This window comes from Perca flavescens, chromosome 14, assembly GCF_004354835.1.
Source record: "Perca flavescens isolate YP-PL-M2 chromosome 14, PFLA_1.0, whole genome shotgun sequence".
NCBI classification, from domain to species: Eukaryota; Metazoa; Chordata; class Actinopteri; order Perciformes; family Percidae; genus Perca; species Perca flavescens.
The window spans coordinates 30,225,378-30,250,088 of NC_041344.1; the positions used below are offsets into that span (position 1 = coordinate 30,225,378).

Genomic DNA, 24,711 nt, shown 5'->3' on the forward strand with positions numbered 1-24,711 from the left:
ATTTCAAATTCACGACCCACCACCTATAACGTTTAACAATCATTTGCTGCTAGCTAAAATTAACGTTAGGTTAACTAACTTTCTGCCGCCCTGTTCGCACTAAACAAACCCCCTCTTCGGTGTGTTTGACGATTAAAGGCATTTGACAGCCGTGTACACCTCTTTCCAAGCCTACATAATGACGCCAAGTTCTTTCTTCATAATGAATGATTGTGGAGCGAAACTTGACTGGTTCTGGTTCCTTGTCTAACGTTAACGTTACCAGCCGTGCCTGTCAGCGAACTTCAGCCGCTGTGTCATCGAACCTGACGGTACTTCTGAACTCCAGCTCCTGCTTTATCTCAGGCATCATGAGCTTTGCCTCTTGTTTGTGTTTTATTTGACTTGGAAACAACGCGGTGGGTTTTTTAAAACGATTAACTATAGTATATATACTTACAAATTGTATCTCTCGTAGGCAGTCGCCATCTTCGCTCCGTCTACCTGACCTCAGTGACGACAGCAGTGAGGGTTCTGTGTGGGTTGCCAGATACAAGTTGTAGAACCGTAGAGGGCGTAGTGCTTAAAATGCGGCTTTCCCGTTTAACCCACGAGAACCTGGCATCCATGTAAAGCGAGACGGTGGGTGGTACTTGTAGTTTAACCCCATACATGATTCAACCGGGTTCAACCATAGACAGTATATAAGTTCAACCTCTTATATACTGTCTATGGTTCAACCACTGCAACAAAAGGTACCTGCATGTGGTATAATAAATTAAAAAAAATGACACTTGCTGTTTTTTCTTCTTATAAATGTTTAATATAATTAACACACACATTGTTTACTTTATAATTTCTACAAATTAATCAAAGTGTCCTTAAAGTAAAAATGTATTGAAGATGTTCTTGTACTCTATCTTTCATGAAATGCACATTTAATTCATGGCATTTGTATCATCTGTTGGTGAACGTCACAACAGGCATTATTCAGGACACCAAAGCACGCGGGTGCTGTGAAGGACCCCCCCAGCGCGTATATAAACCATGACCGGACGTTTGTCCAGCCTCTCGTTCCCACCTCTCTACGCAGCTGGAAGAGAACACGACGTCGGGATTATTCACAATTTACTATACTTCGAATAGAAGGTAAATGTGGTACATTATGAGTAGCTTACTGAAGTGCTTTGTATTAACTTATGAAAGGACTTTAGGTGAAATGGTTACCGACAGCAGCCCCGACTTGTTCCATGCTGAGCACATGGCACAGAGGCGTAATGGAGGGAGGAAAAACCTGTCTTCTAACGTTACTTTTGATCTGTGTTTTCTCAATAGGTGAAATAATGAGGCTCCTCGTCGAGTTAACTACTGCAAAGACAAAGTTCGAAGATGGGTGACTAAAGTGAGTGGTTAGCTGGATGCACATTATTTAATTACTACTACGGTAACGTTATAGGACACAGTACATTTATCAGAATTAAAGAAAATGTGGCTTGTATTCTAAAACTACATGCATGACCAATATGAAAATGCAACATTTTAATCCGAAGTATTTGTTCTTAACACGAGTTAAATCATTGTGCATAATTAGGCCACTTGAGTGGATTTCCTCGTGGCATGTAGACCCTCTGGTGTTAGCTAGCGTTGCAGCACCCTCTGCAGGGCTTCAGCATTTGTAGGCGTTGACTACAAAAAATATGACTTAATTTATCTCAGGACTGCATAAATGCAGGTCAAATAGTAAAATGCATGTGATCTAGTATTTAAATTTCTCTTTATTTAAACTCTCATATCTAGGGACTGGGGATAGTTTTTATTTCATTGGAGACTGCTTAACCTGAGGCTTTATGAATACCATTATCTATTTATTTTCTATTTGGAAAGTCTAGATAGAACTAGGGGTGCAACGGATCATAAAACTCATGGTTTTGAGTCATGAGTTGGTTCTATTTTCGGCTCAGCACAGAAGGTGGTGGAGATTTAAAATGTATTAAATGTAACTAACTTCATCAGTAAATTCACATTAAGGGGGGGGTATTTTAAAATGTGTATTTAAAATATATGGTATTTTACAATAACTTAGAATGCACCACAAGGTTTACCAGTTTAAGTTAATGCAACATTTAGTCATTTTTTTTCCTTTTCCCCCAGACCACCGCAGTGACCATAGTCGGTGCTAGGTTGTCTTTTGACATAATTTGAATGATGTCCTTTTGAGCAGGTATCTAATTTTTTTACACAACGTATGATCAACTAGTCACGATATCAATAAGCTTGGCCCTTATTGATTTTTCGGGTTTTGAGAAATGTGGAATTGGGGTGCTTTTATAGAACAGGGTCTTGCGATCCATCCAACAATACAACTTTTTTTAATAAATTAAAGTACCTTGAAAAGTTTGTCACAAATGGTGAATACAAACCCTTTACTGTGTAATGGAAATGACTCACTGCTATTTCAGGATCACCGACTGAATGTTGTAGCTGCCTCATCAGGCTCCTCAGCACTGATGCAACATGATTTCCATCCTTTGGATACTACAGTAGTCCTACTGTGTGGTGGTGAGTGTCAATGGGATGCCACAGAATTATATGCTATGAAAACTAACATGCTACTATGATGATTCATTAGACTAGAGTCTCTGATTTAAACATGAAGCTCTTTCACAGTGCACTGAGCATGTATCCTGTCAATTTAATACAAACTGCAAACATTAGAACTGGTTCTAATGCTGTTTTCTCTGTACTTTAGACCATCTGGACTATGGAGACTGCTCTCTGGGTAAGTCTGGCATCTGAAGTTATTTATTTATTTTGTGGAATGATGATTTCTTAGACTAGAGTCTCTGACAAAAGCATGAAGATGTTTCACAGTGCACTGACCACATAACTGACACGTGGTATGTTTGTGTTAACCCATTTACTGTCAATCATGTTGACCTTATATTACAGCTGGCATGCCTCATAGCTTTTCCTGCCTCATAGCTTTTCCTATCTAGTGTCAATTTTATTTTACATTGAAATCAATTCAGACACCAGAAAACTTTAATCATTAAGTGCTTGTATAAGCTCTATTATGATAGTCTTACAAATGTAAAGATATGTGCTTTATCACTTCAGTTGAATTTTTACTGACATTTAAGTTTTAAATTGCTAATATTACACTCATTTTCAGATACATAATTGTATTTAGAAGTTATGTCAGAATAGGTTTACATGGTTTAGTTTTCGAAAACACAATTTTTGTTCTGCACATTGCTGCAGCTCCTCTTTTCACCCAGTGTTAAGCTCTCTGTATTATGTATGACCATACTGAATATTCATGGGGACTGTTTCTTTGAAAGCCAGCTGGTAAACAACTAAGAGGTCGAAGTGATTGCAGTAAAGGGGCTATACATCCAAACCACTGTGGTCCCTGAACTTATGTTTGCGTTGCCGTGTGGTGGTATTGATGTGAATTTCTCCGGTAGGTCTTCCACACTGACGAGTTGGCGTGACCGTTCCACAGCTGTACAACTTGCTGGAAGGGATGGATTCGGTTTTCATGGTGAGGTGGGTCATAATGCAGAATATAAATTAACTCTTAATCAAGACTATCCACATGGGGCTTAGATGCTTCATCCTGTAGCTTGTGTCTGAGTTTGGTCAATGATGATTCAGTTATTTGGTTCTACTGATCTTAAGTGAAGTCTACTCGCAGCGCACTGAGACACTCAGACTGATCAAGCTTCTGTTTAAGAATTTGTGGAAGCCAAACACTGGTGGTGATGGCTGTTTTCTATCTTCTCAGGTGTGACTTGCAGCCCAAGCTGGATGGGTTGCTAGGGCTGGAATCTTTTCCTGGATACCACTACGTTCAAACCTAAAGATTTTTCAGCAGACTCGCAGGCTAGAGATTAAAGTTCTTTAAAGAAACTGATACATGTGCTTTGCTTTACAAAACCATTAAGCCATCTAGAAAAGTTTCATTCCTACAGTTTTGTACAAGGATTTACTCAACTGAGGCCTTTAGAGAAATTTCAAATAAATGGTTGACAACACAATGACTCCAGGCTTTTTCTTTTCTTAAATGTATAAATGTTGCAGGGTTTCTGTAGTCTTAAATATGAATTATAATTTGAAACTAGTCTTAATTTCCTAGGTCAATGTAACACTTGCTCAAATACTCCTGCAGAGCCTTAGAATTTGATTCAGTGTGTTCTTTCAGTCCAAATGTAATTTGCTGTATTAAAGGAGACCAACTTAATTATATCAGCTTTCATGTTCTTGGCCTGAGTCTCTTTTGGTTTAAAACCTAGACTGATTTTATTCAGCTGTGGGAGTGCAAATTTTGTGATTCTTGGCTTGAAACTGAATTTAGCACTTGGTTAAAGCCAGTTGTTAATGGATTTGAAGCCTACTGTTTATGCCAGAAGGCAATTAACTGAATGTTGGGGGTATGGGTGCTGGAGTCTCAGGCAGACTCAAGGGTCTCTAGTAATGGTCATAAAAGTCTTACATTTTACTTGGTGAAACCCTGTGGTAGGTTGATTACTATAAAATAAACTAAAATGGCTGTGGGCCATAACATTTGCTATGTCAAAATGTGATTAAATATAAATTGCTGTAGATAAAACTAACCAGCAGAAAGCAGTAATTGCAACCTCATCCTGTTGATGCTGCTTGGTCATCAATCTGTACATAAAATACCTTTTATAAAGGTGAGATTTTTGCTTTGTAAAAGTACTTTTTACTGAACAGTGTTTTGATAAAGCAGTACGTGCATGTGTTACATATGCTAATGGTAGCATTATATGGCTGCAATGTAGCCACCTGCATGTTTTCTAAAGGCTGCCAGCTAGCCACAGATCCCTGGATCTGTGTCAAGTCCCCTTGTGCTGCAAACACTCCACCATCCCAGTCCCCAAAACATTCATCACGTTTCAATGACTTCTGTGGTTGTGAACACCTTCCAGGTCAGTGGATGGTACAGTCAATGTGGCACTGTGCTACATCCTGCAACACCTTGACTCTGCAGGGACCTATGCAAGGATCCTGTTTGTGGATTTCAGTTCTGTGTTCAATACCATCATTGGGGTCACCTGGTAGTGTGTGTGCCCCATAGATAGAGGCTCAGTCCTTGCTGCAGCAGCCTTGGGTCCCTCCTTTCATGCCTAAAACTGTCCCGTCAAATAAAGGCCTAAGATAAAAAAAAATATTCTTGAAATCGCCATCTTCCCAAAAATCCCCCCTCCAAACTCAGCCAGCTTACTGTCCTGTGAGGCTTGGGGAAATCTCATCCAGTACTTAAAACATTAGTACTGGCGCCCCCCAGGGATGTGTGCCCTCCCCCACTGTGCTTCTCCCTCTACAATTTGCACCTCAGGAGACCCGCCTGGTAAACCCCTGAAATGTGCAGACGACACACCAGTCACCGGAGACCTGTCTGCATACAGACAGGAGGTTGAACAGCTGGCCCTCTGCTGTGGTCAGAGCAACATGGAGCCAGACCGGAACAGACTGCAACGGACAGGACTACCGAGAAAATCATTGGTGCCAACCTGCCCTCCATCTAGGACTTGTACTCCTCCAGAGATAAGAAACCGACAGGAAGCATCACTACAGACCATCCCGCCCTGGTTTGATCTCCTCCCCTGTGGTAGGCCCCAGAGAAGCCTGTTCACCAAAACAAGCAGACACAGGAACAGCTTGTTGCCACAGTCTGTCACTATGATCAACACTGAACACTAGGGCTGGGCGTATCCATCTAAATATCGATACCAAGATGAGTATTGGTATCGGATCGATACTCTCGTGATGAGATCGATACTGTTTTTGCAGTTTCTCTCCAAATTCATGCGAGCACAGCGTCTCTCCAAGTCTGTGCACACTGCACAGTGTATTTTTTTTTTATATTGTTATATTCATATTTATACATTGTGGATTTTGTTTACTTATTTTGCACAACTGACTATTTTTCACGGATCTCTGTGTGTAATTGAAGGTATTCTTGGTTGTGTTGTTGACTATGTTACAAAAAGCCCGAGTCAAATTCCCTGTTTGTGTTCACACCTACTTGGCCATCTGATTCTAAGCCATATTACACTTTGTGTGTAGCATCTTTTGTGTGGACAGGACAAATCCTAGTACAATACGGTCTTCCAAGAGCATTAGCACGAACTGCACATAGCCAACCATTGTTTTATTTTGAAAGTTGAAACCGGACCGGTAGTCCGTCTTCTTTGTTCTCGTAATTAGCTAGCTAGGTAAAAACGTTCCTTCGACCTGGTGGGCGGACCTTCCCCTCGGCTTTTTGCTGGTTAGCTGTGCCGTTAATGGTACCCGTCTTCAGTTAGCTTGGTTGGAAGCTGATTTATCCAACCGCAACAGATAACACGTTTGTGTGTTTACAAGTCGGTTTCCAGAAGTTGAGGAACTTGGTCTGTGTGTCGACTTATTTGATGCTAACAAGGCGGACTAGCTTACGGTCTGACAGACAAACTCAAGCTAACGTCGCTGAAGGTGAGAATTTATCTGTTATAACATTGTCTAATGCTAACTTGCCGTACTTAAGAGACACCGACAACCCGAAATCTGTTTTCCTAAACTTTGTCAGTAACGTTAGACGTTAAGTGCTAACCAATCTCACTTTCCAGTACAAACCTTAAAGTTAAAATTAGCTAGCTAAGTCAAGTGTCAGACCGGTGTAACATTAGCTAGCTAACGTTAACTTGCATTGATGTTGACGTGGAAGTTGAAGGAAGATTTAGCTAATGTTTTTACTAACTGTAAATGTGTTTTCTTTTATTTGCAGGTGTAGCCAACGCAATGTGTTTCGGGAGACTGAAAAAGTTAAACAAGTTTGTCAAGTAATGACGTTACGTTGATTGTCCTACAGCTGAAGCCTGGGTCCACTCAACCTATTCACTTGTAACTAACGTTAGCCGGTGCTAGCTTGCTTATTGAGCATATTTGAAGGTAACGCTGAGTTACCGAAAGCAACCTTGGCAGCTCCAAATGTTGCCAGGTTAAACCAAAGACATGTAGACGAGAAGCCTGACTTGTAAATGCTGTCATTGCATTAAGAGCATTGTAAGAAATTTAAGGCGGGGTGAGCCCAACTGCTGAAACACACCCGCAGGTGTGTCTATGGCCTGAGGACGAAATTCTGCCGAGGCCTGAATCCTTGTCAACAAGTATTACAACTTCCCAGCTGAGCTGGCAGCACATGCATGCTTCTCCAGTAAGTTCACAGAGCTTCCTGGCCAACTTTAGCTAGAGGAACTGATTGTCTGCAATTTTGAATTCCACTCCAACAGAGAAAGCATGACAGCTGTGGTAGGCAAAGCATGGGGGTGGCTGCGCTCATGGGGCGGCACTGAGGTGTCAGAGAATGCCACCACGGTGACAGCCAAGGGCCAGATGCATGACTTCAGCAAGCAGGGTCCCAAGGGGTGGACCTCTTGGATCTGGGGAGGGTTGAGACAAAGTGACCAAAGCAGTCCAGTGGAGGAGTACTGGGAGGCGCAGGAGAAGCTTCAGCCCATGGAAATGAATGTCCAGGAGACGGGGGCAAATTCACAGCAAGTTACTAGGTGGTGGAACAAATATCTCCACACTTCTTACCTTCCGTGGCCAAGGAAAACGGAAGCAAGCGGACTGAGACGCAGGAAACGGGATGGTCAGAGTGTAGATCCGTGGGACTGTGATGTTGATGGGGACTTTTCTGACTACGGGACGCCTCCTCCGTCTCCTACACCTCCTTCCTTTCAGCTGACATCCCCCTTTCGACTCTTTGCGCACAGTTTGAAGGTGGAAATCGTGCCGGAGCACTACGAGATCTCTTTCAACTTCCTCCGCCACTTGTTTGATCTGTTTGTGGTGGGCTTCCTGTGGACTGTGTCCCCCCCTGCCAAGCTGATCCTGGAGGTGTTGGGGGTCCAGGGAGCGCTGAGGCTGTGGCTCCATGGTATGGCCATGTTCTTTGTCTCCACAGTTGGGATGGCAGGATTACTGTGGTTGATCCAGGAGTATCTCCCTCAGTTTGCGTTGATCTATGGCATCGTCCAGGCACTGGTGATTTCGGTCAGCGTTCGCCAGAGTGTGATGCTCGGCGTAGAGGTAGAAAAAGAAGAGAAGGATGATGAGGGCATGGAGACCGAGGAACCCAAAGAAAAGATTGTGTCTGTTAAGGACAAGGTGAAGACGAGTTAAGTTTAAGGTAAGTCCCTTCATTGGTCTGATGGGATGTTTAGGTTACATTTTACCACCTGCTCAAAGTTTTTTTTTTTTTCCCTCTCTCTGGCAATTTGTCTTGGTGTTTTTGGTCTCATGACTGCTGCATAAGTTAAATTGAGAAACTCCCACACTAAAAACCTAAAAGCATTTTCATCACAATAAAACAGTGCTGAACAACTGTATAGGTGAAAACACCGACAGCTGAAGCTCCAGCACTGTCACTGCAGGTAGTTTAGCTTGGTCAGTCAATAGTTAATACCTGTTTTTTATCGGTGGATATACCTTCTTTTTTTTTTATCACATTTTTTAAAACCCAAATATCAGAATCCCTCAAAAATGCAGTATTAGTTGGGCTTTAACACTAACTAGTTACATTTGATTAGTTGCACTTCATAATAGAATTAAAAATAATAAAAAATTGCTCCACCTTGACTAAGTACAGCACAAAATACTACTTCCACATACACTGCTTTCAGCAAAAACCCTATTCTATAATACATTGGTTCCCAAACTGGGGCAGAACAAGTACCAACTTCTGAAAATAACTGTACTTATGTAAGATTTGGAATGCAGGACTTTTGCTAGTGTTTTTTATATTGTGGTATTGCTCTTTTTTTCTTTTTAAAAGTATATTGAAGGGAGGTGTAGATGTGAACTGAGTGGTTAGCTGTGTTTTGATATGGCTCATTTTGGCCAAAAGTTGTGCTCTGTTGATGATTTGATATGCTAGGTATTTGTCCTCAGCCTATGTACAGCACATACTGCCAGCTCTTTAGTCTGATTATTCTCCTGTATTTTCCTCTTTATTGAAGAGCTTGTCAACTTCATGTGGAACCTTGTTAGTGAAGGCATTCCCAATGGAATGTGTCTTGTAGTCAACGTTGGTCTGAAGGGAGAGTTGCCATTGTGGTAAGATCAGAATGATAGCAGACTGTTACATGGAGATTCTTTTTTTGTGTGGAAGGTGACTAGGTGAGGCTGCTCCTTAATGTTGCTGTATGTTTAAATTGCATTTAGCACATTCATTAAAGGCTGGGGTTAACTGATGACACACACGCACCATAGAAAAAGAAGTGTGATATTCAGAGTGGTGTGAAACCAGACACAGATAATTCAGTTTATCTGCCAGAGGCCTCAGATTACAGAGAAATGTTAGTGTTTATTATGTCAAAACAAGCATCAGCCAGACGTCAGAGATGATGGAATACATTTAGTTGAAATGAGTACGATAACATCCTGTTCTATCCTGTGTACCCACAGTACAGTTCCTTCCATTACATTTTGACTCTTATTAAAGTAAAGTTCTGCTTCACAGTTATTATAACTGGGTCTCCTTGTCTTGGTTATCATTTCTGTCAGTCATGATAAGATTGCTCTCACCGTGAATTTCTGAGATCGGCGAACTGTGACTCGCTACGATGTAATCTGGCAGGTCGTAAACAACGTGAGCAGTTTGAGGACCAGACAGGTTGGAAACAAACCAACTGATTTCTGTCATCTGAGTGAGCGCAGCTGCATGTGGCTAATACGGGTCCCTCAACAGGACCACTGCACACAGCTGGAGTCCAGTCAGTCAAAGTGGAAGCAGGAAGTGCTTACAACACACAGTTTGGCTAACAATGGCCCCTTCCCCTTTTGTTTGCTCTTCCAGTTAGGTTTGATTAAAACCTTATATTTACTGACATTGACCACCACATATGATATCCAGGCTCTGTCAAAATTATTTATAATTGCCAATGCAGCCAATAGGACCCCACATCCCAGAGATGCTGATTCACACTGGACTAATATTATCAGCTGACCTCTGTGTTTGGAGAAATATGGTCGGTAATTGGTTACATGTTGCTGTACTGTGTTTTCCAGAGCAGCTGGAGTTAAGAGAGCTGTGTTGTTTCCACAGACGGTGAGAAGTTGCTGCCCATCCAGGAGTCGTCCCACATCAGTCCAGCTGTGTCAGACCTCCTCCAGCGGGACTGCGACCTCCGTGTTCTGCACAGTCCTTAGAAAACTCCTGTCACTTTATGTTCAACACTATTGATCTGCATTTCTAGACGTCTGTCCTCCCATGGCCTTAAAGTTGTTACCAGAATGTTGACTGATAGCAGTATAAAGTTTAGTATCACAAAGTACACTACTACTCTAATGGTGGTCAGTAATGTTAGAGGCCATCGATGTTCAAGAAACACACCCAGTATTCAGGGAATACTCTGTTGTGTTAACATTTTCATTTCTTGTCCCGTGGGACTATTTTTGTCATGATTCACCAAAAGGCAGTCACCCGGTTTGGGACCAGGTCACTGCCTTGGGTGCATTCTGGGCAAGAAGAAATGAACAACCAAATACACCGCCTAAATGATCAGAAACTTTAGGCATCACCGCGAGAAAGTAAGGAATGCAAAGGGATACAAACCACTGCATTACCAAAAACTGGTTGAGTGAAACATTGTAGGGGGGATCGAGAGAAGCAGAGTTTCAGCACAGGGGAGTCTTCACATGGGAGTATTTAGCAAAGGCACAGACGCTGAGAAGAGAAACCACAGTGCGCCAGAAATATCCCAGGGCCCCTGAATGTCAGGTCACCAACTGTAAAGCAGCAGACAGGCTGCTGCTGGTCGCTCTGTTCAGACTGTGGTCACTCATTTGGTTCTGAAGGCCACGCCGGGGGAATTTGGAATCATATGGTTCCAGGGGATTGGGGTTCAGTTTGAATCACTGACTGTGTCTGTCTGTGGCCACCATCTTTGTCCCTTAAGGCACAGTCATATTTCACGCTCTCCAATCAAATATTCATCCCATCTTTAATTTAATTCAGCTGAAGCTGGAAACGCAGGCACGTTCAGGCGCGTGCGTTTCCTGTTTCAGTGCCATCTCTCGCTGTCTCCAATACACTCGCTCTATATTTGGAAACGAAGAAGCGCCGTGTCGTCCCCTAGTGTAGTACAATAATATACTGCAATATTGCTTTGTTTAGTCTGTAATCGAGCTGCTTAATATTTTTGTATACTCGCATCCCACCTGTGACGTCTCATCCCTTTCCAGAGCAGAGTGCAGAACAGAAGGCTGATGTGAACGGACCTTTTAAATGGAGCAAATCCCAATGTGGTCAATGGTGGGAAGCCTGAGAGGTTGTTAGTACTAACCTGTCAATAAACACACACGCACACACACGCACACTACAGAATATAGTGCATTAAAGCCATACTATCCCCCTAACTCAGCATTGACCTCCAACTTTGTTTCTTCAAAATAAAACGTGTATTTTGAGACCCAAGACTAGTTGAATGGAATGCAATGGTTAAGTCTATGGCAGGGGTCTTCAATGTTTTATAAGCCGAGGACCCCTTAACTGGACTTAAACAGATCAGGGACCCCCTACTACATATATTGTATAAAATTAAGTTGCATATAGGCCTACAATAACATGGGACAGCATAAGTATACATACCTTTTTTAGTGCTTAGAATACTCCGCTATTAAAATAGTTGTTGGCATGATTTTATAAATCATGTTTTAATGTTAATATATATGTGGCACACTTAACTGTATCTGTGGATGGCTGCCTTACCTATAGGCCAGTAAGCCCATAGGTACAGTAGTCAATGTTTTAGTAGGCTGATTTATATTTGCAGTAACTTGTTGAAGATCTCTGTTCTATGGGGTTTTCTTTTCTTCTTTTGGAACAGCATCTAAAGGCCGTTGAGAGGTTTCAGTGCTCAGCTGTGATGGTTGCTGCTTGTTCTAGACTAAGAAATAGAACAATCGTTATTTCTGCTGGTGAATCTGTTTTGTACTTTATGTATGTTCACATATTGAAGTGAAAAAGGCCTTTCCTGAAACCTCCCCAAATACAGAACAAGGTGCTGTCACTGTTTCTTGTCTTGTATCTGTGTAGGGGTTTTCAGTGACCCAGAATACCAGCAGCACATGTGAATGTGTCCTTTGTACACACTAGTTTCTTGCCCATCATATAGCTCAGTTCAAACGTCTCTTTTCTCCACTACTGTGTTTTTATGGGCTCTTACTTCCTTGTCCTGCTTTAGATTTAAAAGGTACAACAATGAAAAGACCAAACATAGAATTTGGTTTTTGTGCACAAAAGCATGTTTTGCACTCCTGTTGCATTGAAGCACATTTGACTTGCATTAGACATTCTCTATAGCATGTGCTGCTCATCCATTTATTCCACACACATGCACATGCTTACTTGTATCAGCCTGTGAGCTGTGGATGCTGGCGGCCGACAATATTGAGATGAAATCATTTAATCTTATTGAAATGAAAGTTTGTGTGTATAACAAAATTAGAATAAGAATGTTCTCATGAAAACGCAACTGGCAACTACTGCCAAAAAACCTTGAGTATACTCCTGAGCGCACACTGCCAGAGTGACATGGAATGGAATGTTAAATGGTCTTCTCATTTTAATTTTCAAATTGGCAGATAATGTAAACATGAAAATGAAATTGCAAACTTTAGAATTTTGGGCTGAAACAATTGATTAGTCAGTTGCCAGAAAATGTATCTGCAGCTATTTAGATAATCAATGGCTTGTTTAAGTCAAATCTTTTTTTTTCCCAGGCCAAACCTTTCCTAGATCCAGCTTCTCAGCTGCATTATTATTATCATTATTATTATTACGGCAAGAGAAGTCATTTGAAGATGGACCTTTAGGAAATTGTGATGGCCATTCCTCTGTATTTTGATCCTTTTATAGACAAAATAATACAAATAATTGTTAGCTGCAGCCCTTTATTAATTTGAACTATATTTTGACTGATATTGTTACTAAATAAAATGTAAACAGTTTTTTTGTGGTTAATTTATAAAGACTTTAAAATCAGGTGATAAAAAAAGTCAGATTTTGAAGTTTTATTTTACATTGTCTGCCAATTTAGCTTTTTTTTTTTTTAGTGCATTTCATCATTGTTGGGGCCATGTTATGCTAAGGAATGTACTAGAAATGATTGGAACTGTAGTTTTTAATTTTAATTTTGGCAGTATTTCCAAACAATACAGTCGGATTAAGAAATTTGAATTTAAATGTTTTGATGTACACAAATGGAAAATGAAATTTGACCAAACGTCTATCAACAATTTGTGTTCCTGTGTTGTGTTGCCTTTTATTCATTGTTTGCTTATGTGAGAGTTTTATTGCAGCGATATTAACGCTTGTAAGGAGAGCTATTTTTATATGAGCAGCCTGCCCAAACACCTAACAAGTGCTGGATCACTGTAGCTGTGCAGAGACGCCGTCCTGCTTCCCTAAATAAGCAGGACGAAGCTCACATGGTGTCATTTGAACTCTGCTGTGAACTGTGACTGTACACCTGAAGCCAACACTACACTGAGGGGGAAATAAAGATTCTCTTTTATTAAATTGCCTGCTTGCTTTTGATTTCCTACACGTCTTTGAAATCCTACATTAAATGAAACAAATGCAATGATGGCGTATTGGTTAAGCTGGGATGATCTTTTCAGTAGAAGCAACCATAGAAGAGCATCAAATGTTCCCAGCCAAAGAAGAGTCCTAACAGCATCACACCACTGCAAACTGCAGCCAGCTACTGTTCAAAGCAAGGGCGTAGTTAGGTTTCAACATTGGGGGGGGGCACATTATAACCGGGGGCATCAAACACTTAATTTCCTGCATTCTGGTGAACATTTATACAACAATGTGTGCCTTTTCTGCATCAGTTTATGGTGCAAATGTCTATTTGTGTAATAGAAATGTTTATATAATATTCTGTGTTGTTTAAAACTTTCTGCATATTCAAAACATCACTCGTGTTTCGGGATGTTTTAAAGCAGTGGTTCTCAAACTTTTGTATGTACCCCTTTTGAATTGTTTCTTTAAGCCAAGTACCCCCTGACTAGCGCTAACCATTTTCGGTAGAAAAAAAAAAAAAAAGTCTCTATAATGAGCTGTCAGCAATAGATTTACTAAACAACAGCCTTGGAACTGAAGTAAGACAAGAATAGCATCAAAAATAGTATCAAAAACTTCAAAAACAGTGACATAACTTTGAAAAAAAACGAGAAACTTGTAAAAAGTAGGACAGTATAGGAAGGAAGGCAAGAATAGGTCCAAAGAAGGCGACACAAATGTCACATTTTTTTGTAGGAAAAAAAAAATAGTCTACATAAAGAGGAACAAGGTTCTGGACAACAGCCTTGTTACTATTAAACATTTTGTTAAATATCTCATGTACCCCCTGCAGTCATCCAAAGTACCCCTAGGGGGACACGTACCCCCATTTGAGAGATTATTTTTTAGTATTTATGCTACACTACATGTTTTTAAATGTTTTTAGGTAAGAAAATCAAAATGTTGCCTTTAGACCACAGCGGGGACTGCAAAAGTGTGCATGGCTAAGTGGTGTCATACTCCTGCGGAATATATAACACACACAGTTTGATCCCAGTTGAAAACTTTAATTCACATTACATCTGCTCTCATAATGCCTAATAATATATACAGAAAGGTGCAATACCAGTACAAGAACAATGTCCATATGTAACAATGCCGGTGTGTATAGACAGAACAGACAGTGAGTATTTTTTAACGCCCGACATGAAGCTGAATTTAACGGGAACCTATGGGTGTTAAGTGAAATGAACTTGTCTTAAATACCACTCATTAACATCCTGTGCAAAGATAACTCCAAAACAATTCTTCGGATGCCAAAATGCCATCATGCCATCATTTCTACGATTGTCCCGTGGATTCAACAGATTCACCTGAAATCAATCACGCAAATGAAAACCAGCAGAGGATTTTAAACACATTCAAAATACCTACACTCTTCTAACGCGGTCAGAAAATGAAATAAACACAGAGTGATTACAGCAAACAGAGCATTACAGGTGTGCAGAAACAATCAAAGCTTTGGTAAGGAGGCGAGAGCTGAACTTGGACAGGACTAGCCAGGCCCCGTTCTTCATGTGGAGCTGAACTAATCCAGGGTCACACGATGTCAGCCAGACATTCAGTTCTTCCAACACAGGCGATGGATATATTCTTCAAAGTTCAAAGCAGATATTCACAGCTGGCGTGGTGACGGGTTGAGTAATGTCCCTCGCCTTCACACAGACTCTGACCATAGTCAGAAACATACTGGATTCTCGAGGCCAATAGTGGTATTGGTATTAGAGAGTTTAAACATGTTTTAAATGACATCAGCCAGTATGGCGGCTAGTATCGGCTGAAATATCCGCCTGTCTGATAGAGAAGTCTCTCATTCTAACTGTGAAATGAAAGTTAACCCTGAGGACTGCCAGAGCCTGTAATAAAGAACAATCTGTAACTTCACTAATCTGATCGAGAGCTAAATAAGCCCGACCCCGAGGTGTACTTTTGGACCCAGCGCTGTCTTTTGATGCTCAGGGGACTGAAGTAGTGCCGTCCTACTTTGTCCAACCGAGACAGCTAACCAAGATCGGCTCATTTCTTCCCTCTGCAGATGTAGAAAAGCTCCTCCGTGCTTTATCTCCTCCAGACTATTGCCACACACTTTAATCTGGTATCAGCAGGCCAAACATCCAAAGACTGCAGTGGATACAGCCAGGCTTTTTAACTCCACATCCCAGCCACCCTTGCTGCCCTTCTACTGGTTACCTATGTGTTTTAGAATCAATTTTATAGCTTGGTTTTCAAATGCTCAGGCTCCTATCGGCCTCTATGAAAGGACTTCTAGGGACGGGCATTGGAAATTATCAATAGCTATAACTGCTGCGATGCTGTACACTGGAGATTTGTTGCACACATGTCTATGTCTTAGCATCTGTCCCTATTCAAATAAACATGAAATTATATCTATCCGTGACCTGATGGCTGCCCTCCTCATGGATCCTAACCCTGGTGCCGTCCTGTCAGGTGACCGGGCCTTTGCTGTACACTCCAAACTCAGAATCCTCTTTCAAATCTCATTCTAAAACTCATGTTTCTCATATGGCTTTTTTTTTTTTCTGAACTGATGTTTGTTGCAATTATATTATATCTTATGTTTTGGATGGTTGACATATGAATAAAGTTAGTATTATTAGTTTTTGCTATGACACGCAACTTCAGAGAAACATTAAAACAGGTTGGAAGCAGTGAAAGATCCAGTGTCAAATCATGTGACTGAAGTTCTCCACACATGCAGAGCCGGGCCCAGGGCTGGTTCTGTAGGGCTAACAGGTGATACTGGTGGTACTGAGGGGTAATATGTTCTGTCACTGGGCAAGAACTTTAAACAGACAGCAATGCTGGCTCAGCCTAATATAAAGTGAGATCTTTTGTCGTGTCCACTCTATTCTACGTCTCACATACTGCTTTTGCAGGGCCGGGCATCGCAAGGATTTCAAAAATCCATTGCATCATCCATTCCACATCAGTTAGGTTAGAGGATTTTCACATACAACACCACATTATCTCGAATATAAAAGAGGTTCTCAGAGAACTTCTGCTGTAAACTGTACAAGCAAGAAGCAACCCTCAGATATATATATATATATATATATATATATATATATATATATATATATATATATATATATATATATATATATATATATATATATATAATAATGCACCAGGTTCATGTTTAACATTAAGAAACCACATCCATGGTGAAAAGGCAGATATTAAAAGATCGATTTCTGGATTTTATTAATCAATATCAGATCACTCAAACAAAGATTGGATTTTAACTGGAGAATGGATTATTTGAACCCAGCCCTAGTGGTTTGTAATGGCACTGGTACTACACAGACTGGGCTCCACTGCATGTCCAGGGTTAGCAAGTTTATGAATGAAAGAGCAGCAAATCAAACATAGAATACTAAACAATGTGCAATATTATATACAATTAACTCTGTCAAAAGGAAACCCAGAGGCAGGTAGCCTGTGTGTGTGTGTGTGTGTGTGTGTGTGTGTGTGTGTGTGTGTGTGTGTTTCTCGTTTAAATAAATTCGTGGGGTCCAAAAACCCGGAATACAGTATACTTGTGGGGTCCGGACAGCTTTGTGGGGCCAAAATGCTGGACCACACAACATTAAAGGGCAGTTTGAGGGTTAAGACTTGGTTTTAAGATTAGGGTTAGAATTAGGTTATGGTTAGGGTGAGGGTAAGGGTTAAGGTTAGGCATTTAGTCGTGATGGTTAAGGTTAGGGTAAGAGGCTAGGGAATGCATTATGTCAATGACGGGTCCCCACAAAGATACTGAGACGCACTGTGTGTGTGTGTGTGTGTGTGTGTGTGTGTGTGTGTGTGTGTGTGAGAGAGAGAGAGAGAGAGAGACACACTGCATGCTGCCGGGGGCACACAGCCAGACTGCACTGATGTCATTCATTATGGTTACATTAGATCCAGTGCTTTTATACCTTTCAGCGCATTCATGGCACAAACACTTTGCATTACTGCTGATGCACTCCAAAGTGCTTTTGCTCGGCTTCATCAGCAGCCATTAGTTTCCGCTCATCTTACTACAGCATCAAAACCTCCCTTTTAGAGACCGGACGCCCTAATCACGGGGTCTGCACTGTGAAGTAAAAGGGCCAAAACATGCACAAACATCGCCATAGTCCAACGCATCAGCCCTGCGCCTCTGTGTGTTAAAGGGTCATGTTTTAGCGGCTGAAAGGAGACCAGCATTTTCAATAAGGCTCATTCTTAATCCGTGTGGTCTTCCGACATGGTGACATCACTACAATGGAAGTACGTAACTAGTGTTTTTACATGCGTTAGCTCATTTATTACAGCCCGATAGTTTACATTACTGCTGCTGACCGTTTTCCCGAAGCACAGTGAACTCATACAGCATCATTTCTGTTTTTTATTGTTGTAAAAGTTTAGTTACCATTGGCTGCTCATGCAAGCTGATGACGCATTTTGTGTAAACATTATAAATCAGTGAAATTTGCCAACATATTTTCACTACCGTGAATATCTTTGGGTTTCTGGACAGAACAAGCCATTTTCAGATGTCGCCTCATAGCTTGTGTTTTTTTTTTTTTTTTTTTGGACATTCTGAAGATTAAAACAATTAATAAATGAATTAAAAAATCAATTATAAAGCAGAACAGATTTGTCGATGTCTGTCATTAATCTGCAACTATGATAACTGAGTACTGCTAATCTTTTGTTGTTCTGAAGTAAGAATGCCAAACTGTGGGAGGATCGGATGCTTCCGTTGGTCCTGGATAGTGGCACGGATATCGACTACTCCACTGACTGAGACAATATTCAGCAGATTAAGGGATGACGAAACTAATCGTCTGTTGTGACCTTAATTGCATCTCTGCATAACGACTCTGACAAAAGTCAAAGCAAATGTGACGCTCGCTGTGAGGGATCTCAAACCTCAGAGTTTATTAACCAGCATAGTGAAATAAATGGAAACCAACGGCTGCCTGAAAAGTAGCAAAGCGTTTTAATCCCACCATTCTGCTCCGTGCTTTGGAAATGCTCAGCAGTGATGCAATGCGTACTGTGTGTGGTCTGTTCTAAAAGAGCTGGAACACACAAAAAAAGACCACTATGGCCTCCAACATTCTAGAATTAAAGCAGGTCTCCTTTTGGTGCTTTAAAAGCACTACTTCTTTAAAAGAAATTTGAAAATGTCAACTTGTAGCTTTCATTCCAAGTTATGTATGTCAGTTGGCACAATACTGAGCATGCGTTTAGCTGTTGAAAGGGGAGCAGGATTTTCAATGTGGCTAATTCAGTAATCCCTGTTGCTCTGTGTTTCCAGAGCAGCAGCCCCGGCTCCAGCAGAGTGTCTGGCAGCATCAGGCCTACCTGGGCTTCAGTGATGGAGCTAAGCTAAACCAGAGTGCAGCGCTGTAATGTGTCACTGTCGTGCTGAGCCACGCTAGTGTGTGTGTGGCCCTCCAGAGTTTGGGGGCCTCGTGGTCCCCCCGCCGCCCCCCTGTCCAGGACCCCTCCTGCCGTGGCCCAGGATGCAGTGAGCGCTGCCGCAGCCTTCTTCGTCGTCGTCTCCGTCGCTTTCAGAGGACGACTCGCCAAACTGCCGCGGCTTCTCGTAGATACAGCAGCCTGCAGGGACACGACACACAGCACCGGGTCACAGCGGATCAGAAACACAACACGACACACAGCACCGGGTCACAGCGGATCAGAAACACAACACGACACACAGCACCGGGTCACAGCGGATCAGAAACACAACACGACACACAGCACCGGGTCACAGTGGATCAGAAACACAACACAACACAACACACAGCGGGTCAGAAACACAACACGACACACAGCGGGTCAGAAACACAACACGACACACAGCACCGGGTCACAGCGGGTCAGAAACACAACACGACACACAGCACCGGGTCACAGTGGATCAGAAACACAACACAACACACAGCGGGTCAGAAACACAACACGACACACAGCGGGTCAGAAACACAACACGACACACAGCACCGGGTCACAGCGGGTCAGAAACACAACACGACACACAGCACCGGGTCACAGCGGGTCAGAAACACAACACGACACACAGCACCGGGTCACAGTGGATCAGAAACACAACTGACAGCACTGGGTCAGAACAGATCTAGTCTATATTGACTACAGCTTAACGGGATAATTCCAGAGCCGCCCGAAGTTTCTGCCGCGTGTCCCTCACCGTTTGTTGAAATAGGGCTTATCACGGTCTACCCTGGCTGTAGATAGGTGGGCCGACGCATTTTTTGTCTCAGTGCAAGAAATTAGGTTGTTTTTTTGTCTTTTGTTGGCTCCCGTTACTGTATTGTGTCAACAGTTAACTTTATTTAATATTGTATGTGGCGTTTTATTTTGCGGGGTGCAAATGTTCCTTCCTGAGACTATTTAGCAGAGCCACCGTCGCTGCTTCCGGAGCTTTGCGCCGCCCAAGAAGATTGTGATTGGTTTAAAGAAATGCAAACAACCGCTGACTGTTACTCTTCTCCTATCCAGGAGTGTATGCTCCTGTTGCCAGAGCTTCCTCCGCAGTGCTGCGGAGATAGAGCTGCCGATGCGAGACTAGGACTGATCAGAACAGCGTGGCCCACGGCAACACACAGCACCGGGTCAGAACTGATCCAGGTGATCACATATACAGCTGGTGCCTTCACTGACTCACTGTAAGTTCCCAGTTCTCAGGTTGAAAATCAAAACTACAACATGACACCTCGTTCAAACATTTCTGTTCAGAAATGGCAACTAAAAAGGGAGCGTGTGATAAAAATAGCTTTCCAGCTGTTTGATCTGATGAATCCAGAAGTGCTGCAGGAAGCAGACGGTTATAAATAGGGCTGCACGATAGGAGGAAAATATCTACTTGCGATTATTTTGACTGATATTAGGATTGCAATATGGTTCACAATATTGGAGGGAACGATCATTTTTATTCTCATTCTCAATTCAAAATATTAAAATAAAAATAAAAATGTAACTGATTATAGTGTGATTTTTGTGAGGGTCTGTACCAAACATAGATTTTTTTCTGTAGTCTGTAGGAAAGGACTTGTAGGCCGGGCCGGATCTCTGCAGCACCACAATACTTCAATCCGATTGGTTTGACCCAGATTTAGCCGTTAACAAATATTGTACATTGTACATTTGGAGTGATTCTGATGTCTTAGCTACTTTATGCATGACACATATTGGTATTGTAAGGATGAGTTAAGTAACTCATCATTCATGTCAATAGTGCTATGCATGTCTTGGGGAAGTTTTTAGGATTTTATGCTATTTTTAATGTACGGTATATATTGAAGGTGCAAAATTAAAGAACGCACGTGTTTGCAGAGTTCAAAATTAGCACTATCTACCAGCCAAATACTGGTAAAATTGAAAAGTGACTGGTAGATTTGCTTCACTCACCAGCCAAAAAAACAATGGTAATCTATTGAGTGGCTGGTAAGATTCGAACATTCACTAGCCATTTGACTGGCGGACGAAAAAGTTCATTTTGGACCCGGTTTGTTCCGTTTTACTTATTTCTATTTGAGATCAAACCCTTCTGAGCTTTTGAACCTCAGCTCCCATCATTCTTTGGGTGATGCAAACCAGACTATAATATTGCCATGGAGTCAGTGAGTTATCTGTGGGCTCCAGCTGAGCCCTGCGTTGGAGAATCTCAACCATAAAAAGCCCTCTAACCATGGATGTACAGCTAAACATCCCTGGATTCATCTGATACTAAAGAAAACATCTCAACGTGATGATTGTGAAGCATGATCTTAAATTACTGTAAGGACTGTCTCTTATTCTATGTTTGGTAAGCTGATTTATGACCATTTATCTGCAGTGGACATCCACTATCATAGTAACTCATTTCAGGATATGTAGCACTACAAAGCAAATAGAAAAAGGGAAAGCAAGAAATAGTTCTATATACTGTGATTGGTTCATTGGTGCGTTTTAGCAGCTGCCATTTTGGGAGAATTAGCTCCTAGATTTTGACACTGAATTTGGATCTAGCCCCCAAAGCTCTAAAACTGTTACTGGTCATGGCTCACCGTGACATACAAGACCACTGTTTAAGACGGACAACCTAAAGATTGTTAATTTTGGTCTGACAGAGGCAGCACAAAGTCACACAGCGTTATAGGGGCCTTGATATGGAACATGGACTCACATTTTGAAGACCTTCTTCCTAGGTGCTCGTTATCGACGGTGTCACTGGACCACTCCACCTTCTTCTCCGTCTTCCTCTTCCTCAGCTTGATGGTCAGGCTGCGTCCCTCCTGTAACATGAGACAGCTCTGTGAGATACTGGCCATCCAATGGGAACTAGGCACAGACAGTGTTTAACGCTGTCATCATCACACAGCACAAAGCCCCTGCAGTCTACATAGGGCCACTGGGCAATATAGCCATATTATATCAATAGCAGGATATGAGACTAGAAATTGTCTTAGATTTTGGATATCGTGATGTGACCCAAGTGTTGTCTTTTCCTGGTTTTAAAGGCTGCATTACAGTAAAGTGATTTCATTTTCTAGACCAGACTTACTAGCTGTTTTATTATTTGCGTTTGCCCACTAAGTCGTTATATCCACATTACAATTATTACATAACTGTCTAATCGCAATGCAATTAATTGCCCACATTAGCTAAGGTCTGAAGGGGTATGAAGGTTGATTGTAATTGTCAGTTTTATGTTAATTTAAGTAAAAAAATACACTGTTGTATGATAACAAAATGGAATGGATTACTTCATAGGCAGTGTTCATGTGTTATTACATTATCTGGGTCACATGACAGCAATTTAACCAAAAGATGTATTCGGGGATTCATTCCTTTAATTGACAGGACAGCTAGGTGAGAAAAGGGAGAGAGAGGGGGAAGACATGGAGGAAATCGCCACAGGTCAGACTCAAACCCTGGACCCTGGACTAATACATAGATATCTATTTTTAATTATTTGAATGAAACAGACAACTATATTGTTAATCGCAATTATTTCTCAGACAATTAATCGAGCATCAATACCTTCATCTTCTTGTCAATAATTGCTCCATTAAGTTGTATTGACAAGAAGATGAAGGTACTGATGCTCAGTCAGTGGGATTGAAAAGATGCATGGCAAATAAACTACTGCATGGCCCAAAGTATGTGGACACCTGAACATCCCAGCCACATGTTATAGTTGAACATGCGATTCCCTGTCCAACAGGGGCGTTTCTAGGACTTTAAGAGGTTGGGGGCTTACCAGGGACTCATTTAAATAAACTGAAAGCAATGCAAAACGCTGATTGCCCAGCTTGTTAATATGTTCATTTTAGCAGCCCAGTTTGTATATGTAAGTTAGATGACACCAACATTTGGCTAATCATAACTGGCCTGGCAACCCAAAGGCCAAGGTGTGGTTTCCAGATTTGTGTGGTGACTTATAATGTTGGGGGTCTGGGGGGGGTCCTCTGGGGGTTGTTTTTGCTGTAATCATTGCCTTTTTAGTGCCCTCCAGGTTCAATGGTGTGCATTTGTCTGGATATGATTTTAGTTGACATTCTAATAGCTGTTTTTCATATCAGTAGCGACAAGAAGACCTGAGTTCAATCCCAGGTGTGGCGTGTGCCTGTAGGTCCAGAATGGTAGTTACCTGAACCTGCTCCAGAGAACCGCAGCCTGGCGTTCCAGCCAGAGGAGCTAACGTCACTGTCAATGCATGACGTTACATGACAGCATTTCGCACATAACCAAGACATACGGTTGCTGTAATGTCAAAAGTACTTGTATTGCCATTTTAGAGGAGATTAACGCAATTAAAATAACCCATTAGGCCTCGTCGTGTAGCTTCACAAGGCTGGGCTGAGAGCCGAGGTAAGCTAGCTATGGTTTCAGGCTGACTTGTGAACGCGGTACACCGGCAGAGCGAGCTCAATCCTGCTGGAAACCATGCACCGAGCGGTTTGTAACGTGACTCTGCAGTAACGGTTGCTAGCAAACCGTGTTCACGGCCAGCCTGCTTACCTGCTGGGGCGGTGGCGGTGTGCTAGTCTGAACAGTCTCCGTTATCGTCTCACTTGAAGTCCCGGGAACCTCCGCCATCCCTGGAGCTGTTTTGCTAACGCGACCGTTAGCTAGCTTTAGGATATAAAGAACCGGAATCCACCGTCAGTTGAGAGCTAGTGTGTGTATAATATAACAATATGATCGCTACAACGGCGACCCTGGTTCTTTAAATCACACCCTGTATTCAGACTGAATCTTGTTGACCTGAAACTGTCGAGGCGTTGAACACTATGGGGAGATGTGGCTAACACAAAGTCAAGCTGAAAAGTTGGTCACACTCAAAACGGAAGTGTAACGTTTTTATGGCAGAAAGATTATTTCAGCTAACGTTATGTAAATCATGTCGCACAAACAAAAATACCGCCAAACCGCTGTTTTGTGTTGCTTCATAACATTATGTATGCAGTGAAACAGCATTCAGGACATTTATATTGCATTTTTGGTTATATTATTTCCATATGTTGTTTTATTTTGAAATGTAGGCAGGATGCTTCGTTTCTTTCTTTTTTTGCTTATCGTGACAGTTTAGCAGCCAGCTTAGTGTTGTGGGGAAGATATTTCCAGACGGACAGCGGTTATTTCCGCTTGTCCGTGAAGTTGTAACAGTCCGTCAACAAACATTATCCACATGCCGAGAATAAAACAAGGACAACTATTATAACAGAGTAATATGAAATGACAATTATTCTGAGAGATTACAGTGATGTAACGTTAGTGTTTACATACAATGACAAACGGTATAGAATGTACTTTGTCGCTCGGATTTACAATGAAGAAGTGGCTAAGTTAAAAGGTCGTGGCTGGCATTCTGAGCACTGCATTGAAGGCACAGTAAGTAAAGCGCTTGAACTGTCATCGCAGATACGCTTATTTCACGTTTAGCTAATTTATTAGCAACCTTCTCTGAATCAACAGCCGACTTGTGTGTGTGTGTGTGTGTGTGTGTGTGTGTGTGTGTGTGTGTGTGTGTGTGTGTGTGTGTGTGTGTGTGTGTGTGTGTGTGTGCGCGTGCGTGCGTGCGTGCGTGCGTG

At 41.8% G+C, this 24,711-nt stretch overlaps 4 protein-coding genes, 1 long non-coding RNA gene and 1 other non-coding gene across 8 annotated transcripts in view; 4 read left to right on the forward strand and 2 right to left on the reverse strand.

The window, feature by feature from the left end:
• Positions 1-581, reverse strand: part of sacm1la (SAC1 like phosphatidylinositide phosphatase a) — a 32,008-nt gene extending 31,427 nt beyond the window's left edge. The window contains exon 1 of the mRNA XM_028597371.1: positions 440-581. Coding sequence (XP_028453172.1) covers positions 440-468 — 29 coding nt within the window. The 5' untranslated portion in view covers positions 469-581. The remainder of the gene's footprint in view (positions 1-439) is intronic.
• A 455-nt stretch (positions 582-1,036) lies between these two features.
• On the forward strand, positions 1,037-4,016 carry LOC114568227 (uncharacterized). Of its 3 annotated transcripts, XR_003694257.1 has the most exons (7): positions 1,037-1,128; positions 1,315-1,381; positions 2,131-2,200; positions 2,439-2,538; positions 2,729-2,758; positions 3,447-3,528; positions 3,767-4,016. It is a non-coding gene; the product is annotated as an uncharacterized LOC114568227 (long non-coding RNA). The 3 variants fall into 3 exon arrangements; XR_003694255.1 differs by lacking the exon at positions 2,131-2,200; XR_003694256.1 differs by lacking the exon at positions 2,131-2,200 and having other exon boundaries at positions 3,447-3,523.
• Positions 2,794-2,861, forward strand: LOC114568849 (small nucleolar RNA SNORD52). The gene has a single exon (XR_003694346.1). It is a non-coding gene; the product is annotated as a small nucleolar RNA SNORD52 (small nucleolar RNA).
• Positions 4,017-5,909: 1,893 nt separating the features above from the next.
• c14h6orf47 (chromosome 14 C6orf47 homolog) lies at positions 5,910-13,570 on the forward strand. Its single transcript, XM_028597822.1, has 3 exons — positions 5,910-6,477; positions 6,770-8,176; positions 10,094-13,570. Exon 2 carries the CDS (start codon positions 7,282-7,284, stop codon positions 8,167-8,169), a length of 888 nt encoding a protein of 295 aa, XP_028453623.1. The 5' UTR covers positions 5,910-6,477; positions 6,770-7,281; the 3' UTR covers positions 8,170-8,176; positions 10,094-13,570.
• Positions 13,571-18,444: 4,874 nt separating this feature from the next.
• On the reverse strand, positions 18,445-23,972 carry ppp1r11 (protein phosphatase 1, regulatory (inhibitor) subunit 11). Its single transcript, XM_028596952.1, has 3 exons — positions 23,639-23,972; positions 21,801-21,909; positions 18,445-19,231 (listed from the first exon to the last, which is right to left on the reverse strand). Exons 1-3 carry the CDS (start codon positions 23,714-23,716, stop codon positions 19,047-19,049), a joined length of 372 nt encoding a protein of 123 aa, XP_028452753.1. The 5' UTR covers positions 23,717-23,972; the 3' UTR covers positions 18,445-19,046.
• vars2 (valyl-tRNA synthetase 2, mitochondrial) overlaps positions 23,304-24,711 on the forward strand; it is a 38,541-nt gene continuing 37,133 nt past the window's right edge. The window contains exon 1 of the mRNA XM_028596951.1: positions 23,304-24,511. The gene's annotated coding sequence lies outside the window, so the exon portion shown is untranslated. The remainder of the gene's footprint in view (positions 24,512-24,711) is intronic.

Excerpts from the sequence above, each read along its gene's own strand:
- c14h6orf47 (XM_028597822.1), top strand. The coding sequence starts at position 7,282 with ATGACAGCTGTGGTAGGCAAAGCATGGGGGTGGCTGCGCTCATGGGGC.
- ppp1r11 (XM_028596952.1), bottom strand. The coding sequence starts at position 23,716 with ATGGCGGAGGTTCCCGGGACTTCAAGTGAGACGATAACGGAGACTGTT. Across the intron at positions 21,910-23,638 it reads CACCGCCACCGCCCCAGCAG|GAGGGACGCAGCCTGACCAT; the intron begins GTAAGCAGGCTG and ends CTCATGTTACAG. Across the intron at positions 19,232-21,800 it reads AGGAAGAAGGTCTTCAAAAT|GCTGCTGTATCTACGAGAAG; the intron begins GTGAGTCCATGT and ends GTGTCCCTGCAG.